The following is a 4,944-nucleotide window of genomic DNA, read 5'->3' as shown; positions in this document are numbered from 1 at the left end:
CAACCCAAGCCCAACCCGGCCCTAGGTCATGATGAGTTATCTCAGCCTAGGTCCAACCCTGTCGGGCTCAACCCAGCCCAACCTAGCCTTGATTGACCCTGATCTGACCGAGCTGGGCCGGGTTGACCTTAATTGACCCTGATTTTTTTCATTTACATCATCCTATGAATTTAAAAAATGAGACACATGTGATTGGGTTGTTTCATACTCAATTGACTATTAGACTTTTCTTTTAGTTAAAAAACTTAGCCCAATCTTAAAATTGTATATATTTTTGTTTGATAGATAATTAGTCTTTTTTTTTGGTAAACCAATAGATAATTAGATACTAAACTACTAAACAAAATATGTAAACAATATATTGTAAAGCATAACCTAACATAGGACCGGGCCGGGCTGGGCTTAGCCCGCGACCTCAACCCTAGCCCAGCCCGACCCTGACCCAGGGCCTGAAACTTTCAACCCTAACCCGGCCTCAGGGTTGAAAAATCCAGCCCAGGCCCTATTCGGGCCCAAGACGAGCTTGGGCTGACAGGGCCAAACTTACACACCTAGTGATACGTGAGGAGGTGTGCAATTTCAATTTTGAACTTACAAAACCTTTTCCCTATATTAATATAGGAAAAGTATGGATAAATAGAGGTTTATTCAATGAACCAATGTCCTCAACATGTATGAATGAGACTGCACCTATTATGTTTTAAGTAATTAATTTTCTTTTCATAAAAAAAAAAAAACCCCAATGTCCGGTGGGGTTTCTAACTCAACGAAAACTGAGATCCTCCAACACATTGTCAAAAGTAACAAACATCTCCTGATTTTTTTTTTTTTTTTTTTGGTTGATCCTGATTTACACTTTACTGTAGTCAGCATAGAGAGAAAATCTGTGGGCCTATTAGCCTTTCTGTTCACTAATTTGAATCTCCGGTCAATGAAGTATTGCTTCAATCCCTCAACTTTCTTGAGTTGACACTAATTTGAATCCCATGTTCATAGTCTAATATTTTTCTTAGGTTTGACACTAAATCCCTACATGTCCTCTTTCTATCCAACAGTTTGGATTTATTTAGTTGACAAGCCATGTGACAAAACTTAAGTTGTAGGAACTTGACTCCCCACATACAACATAGCTCTGATTAAAAACCAATAAACAAAAAATCTACACCACCGGACCTACAAACTTGGACTGCTAAAATGGCATAATCTTTTTCCCTCCTTCATTAAGAGACTGTTGTCTATTTCAAACTCGAAACCACTAGGTTGCAATGGAGTAATTTTACTGTTACATGGAGGTCTGCTCTCTGTTATAATCTTTTTGACCATTGATTAATTTTAATCCTAATGTTTAAAAATCTATGTTAATAGGCCTTAATGTCTCTCAATTCGTAGATTCCAATCTGATGACAAAAAAACAAGCCCTTCCTCCCATGAAGTAGAAATATAACCTACTTTGGAGTCTGGACCAATCTGCCTTGTCTATGCTTGCAAAGATTTTTTTGTTTTTTTTTTTTGGGTAAAGATGCTTGGAAAGAATCAATATAGACTTAGTAGGATGTGCAATTAAATGGGATTTTTTTTCTTCAATATTCTAGTATATTCCATTACCCTTCAATCATTATTATTTTTTATTTTGTAAATTCAATCATAATAGTACAGGAGAAAAAATTAAAAGGCCAAGGGATCTCTACTTGGTCGCATGGTCTCTATACAAGCATCTAGGCCAATGGGTGAGCACGCCTGGGTATCTACCCAAGGGGCAGAGGCATCATCTCAAGGTGCTCTATGAGAGGGAGTAGAAAACACCACCAAATAGTGATCATCCAAAAATACCAAAAAATCATAGGGTAAAAGTTCTCTGACCCTCTCGTCCTCATATGAAAAGACTTCTTTACCCTCTATATACAAAACCATATCGCCGCTCCTCATTGATGTGCTTCCCTATGCTCTACTTACTCAGAGAAACCCTGACTCCATAAATTATATTAATGATGATGATTTTTTTTTTTTTTTTGGTAGAATATTAATGATGATGATAAGGATTAATATATGGCTCCCAACCCTCCACCTCACATAATATTTCTAGAGATAATTTTTTCCCTATTAATGAATCACTTAGCTAGCTGTGTGAGTGTGGCAGCGCAGAATGAATCACATTCTGCTATGCTCCTCCCTCCTAATTTTTTTTTTTTTTTTTGGTAAATCTTCTCTTTCCTACATTACTACATTCTACTACAAGAAAATTTTCTACACAAAGTGTAGTGAAGAGACCCAAAGTTCCATCTATTTAAACTCACACCAATTACCATTCTACTTGTTTCACAAAAGTGATCACTACCATCTCTGTGGAGTGTGAAATATTTTCTTTTCATGATGAGTTCCGTCTCAGAAGCCCATAGAGTAAATCGTCCCAATTCAGGCCACATAGCTCCCCCAGACTTTCAGGCACTGCAAGATGTCCCAGACTCATACTCATGGCCTCAGCTTGATGAAAACTCCTCTATGGACTTGATTGATCCATTAGTATCTGTACCTGTTGTGGATCTTACCGACCCTAATGTCGTCGACTTGGTGGGCCGAGCATGCCAGGAATGGGGTGTGTTCCAAGTCATTAACCATGGTATCCCCATGGGCCTAATAAAGGAAACTGAGTCTGAGGCCCGACGTCTGTTCTCCCTTCCGACCGATCAGAAGCTCAAGGCCCTTCGTTCACCTGATGGACCCACCGGCTATGGCCTTGCTCGTATTGCACGCTTCTTCGACAAGTTGATGTGGCATGAAGGCTTTACCATGAGGGGCTCACCCATCGAAGACGCCCGCAAGCTTTGGCCTGACAATTACACAACCTTCTGGTAATACAAAATCCCCATAGGCCCATATATGTGTTTGCTGTAGAGTGAGGGTTTCAAGAATTGGCGAATCGGATTGGGAATCGCCATGTTTTGACGAGTCGATATGGCCGATTCTTGGATAAAAACACTAGAATCATTAGAATATTCTTCAGATATGCAAATTCTAGGGCTTTTCAGATTGATTCAAGCCGATTCTGATCTGAATCGAATCGAAATCAAAATTAACAAACTGACTCAATTTTCCTTCATGATTTTGTGAATGCAGTGATGTAATGGAGAAGTATCAGAAGGAGATGAAGGAGCTAACAGGGAGGTTAAAGAGGCTGATACTTGCCTCATTGGGCTTGACTACAGAAGAAGATTTAAAGTTGACTGGGCTCGGCCCATCAGGTGAATTCACTGAAGGCTCCATAACTCCTCTCCAGTTGAACTATTATCCGTCCTGCCCCAACCCAAGCCGGGCCATGGGTCTAGCAGCACACACAGATACATCCATGTTCACCATTCTGTGCCAAGGTGATATAAGTGGTCTCCAGATCTACAAGGATGGAGTTCAATGGATCACAGTGCCACCAGTGTCCGGAGCATTCGTCGTCAATGTCGGCGATCTTCTTCAGATTCTTTCTAATGGCCGATTCCCCACTCTTGTCCACCGAGTTCTTGTGAACCAGGCTTACAATCGGATCTCTATAGCCTACTTCTATGGTCCAACACCCAACACTCAGATCAAGCCTTTCTCCAAGTTAATTGAACCGGGCGATGTCCCTCGCTATCGTTGTGTGTCATGGGGAGAGTATATCAACACCAAAGCCAAGCATCTGAACAAGGCACTCTCTCTGGTTAGCAATATGGAACAAGTAGAGAATCATCAGAGCCATAAGACCTAAGAAGAGAGGAAGGGAGTTGAGTCAATGAAGAGTCGTTTAATGGTTATTATAACTATATGGAATCACTCTTATGTTTATGGTCCAAAAATTTAAACAATAAATTTCATAATTGTTGCTTTGGACTGGTTTTAGTATTCCAAAAACCCAAAAGGGACAGATGAAAAGACATTCATCCTGCCATGATCAATGTTCAATGTTTAATGTTCAATGTAAGGGAAGAGTTGAAACCTTTAAAATAATATCAATGCAAGAAAAGACCAGTTGTGAGCAAGTGAACCTCATTTTCACCTTTACTTAAACATCTCCAATCAAATCATGGATCAAGCCTAATTTCTGGACCACCTATGGATCACTGTTCATATTATTTATTTATTTATTTTCAATAATTACAACATAATGACATACCTAAATATGTTCAGGGTTATCAAAAGAAAAACGATTAGGTCCCCCCCCCCTCCTCTCCCCACTGGGGACCTAGCTAACTCAGCTGCCAACTCAACGAACGGAAGATGGGGCGGTCCCGGATTTCTTATGGAGGTATGGCATGTAATGTCGAAGCATGCTCAAGAGCTTTGGTCACTTGATCAAGTCCCCTCACCATAATGTAATTTCGGTCTATATCGATACTATAATATCAGATTGGGAAGGAAAATCAGAATTAGAGATTGATCGAAAGGCAAGGATATGGGCACGTGTTAGTAGGAAACAAAGAATATCTATTCTAGTTCCATCATCAGCTATTTGCATTTGGTGCTTGGCATGCCACCCCCCCCCCCCCAACCCCTGCACTCCCCCACCTCAGGCCACTCCCTGGCCCCATCTAGTGGCCTATGAGCCCTTGATAGGTTGAGTTGGAAAAATAAAATTGAGCAGAAGATGTATCTAAATAAGCCTAACCATTACATTTATTGTCATACATGCCTTTGTATGCCTTTTTCCCCTCATGTGATAAGGTTAGATGAACTATTAGGTTCCCGCAGGTAAGCCCATCACTAATTTCTAAACTGTGAAAAACAAAAAATTAGGGCAATCTCCTTCTTCAGCGTACCGTCTACGTGACTCTACGGAATCTTTGAAGTGCCACGGAAAAAAAGATTTGGATAGCCATTACGTCTACACTAAATGGAGTTACCACTTAAGATCTACCTCGTACTATCTTCGCACCAAGGAATGTGAAACTTAATTTGTGGTTGTCTATTTTATGCTAA

At 40.3% G+C, this 4,944-nt stretch overlaps 1 protein-coding gene across 1 annotated transcript; it reads left to right on the top strand.

Annotated features, from left to right (window-relative positions):
• The first annotated feature begins 2,353 nt into the window (after window positions 1-2,353).
• On the top strand, window positions 2,354-3,738 carry LOC122672805 (gibberellin 3-beta-dioxygenase 1-like). The gene is made up of 2 exons (XM_043870297.1): window positions 2,354-2,849; window positions 3,115-3,738. Exons 1-2 carry the CDS (start codon window positions 2,368-2,370, stop codon window positions 3,734-3,736), a joined length of 1,104 nt encoding a protein of 367 aa, XP_043726232.1. The 5' UTR covers window positions 2,354-2,367; the 3' UTR covers window positions 3,737-3,738.
• The last annotated feature ends 1,206 nt before the right edge of the window (window positions 3,739-4,944 follow it).

The sequence above is a fragment of the Telopea speciosissima genome, chromosome 8 (genome assembly GCF_018873765.1).
Source record: "Telopea speciosissima isolate NSW1024214 ecotype Mountain lineage chromosome 8, Tspe_v1, whole genome shotgun sequence".
Classification (NCBI taxonomy): Eukaryota; Viridiplantae; Streptophyta; class Magnoliopsida; order Proteales; family Proteaceae; genus Telopea; species Telopea speciosissima.
This window is presented reverse-complemented; position numbering and strand designations above follow the sequence as displayed.

Coding starts and splice junctions, on each gene's coding strand:
- LOC122672805 (XM_043870297.1), top strand. CDS start 2,368: ATGATGAGTTCCGTCTCAGAAGCCCATAGAGTAAATCGTCCCAATTCA. Junction 2,850..3,114: donor GACAATTACACAACCTTCTG/GTAATACAAAAT, acceptor TTGTGAATGCAG/TGATGTAATGGAGAAGTATC.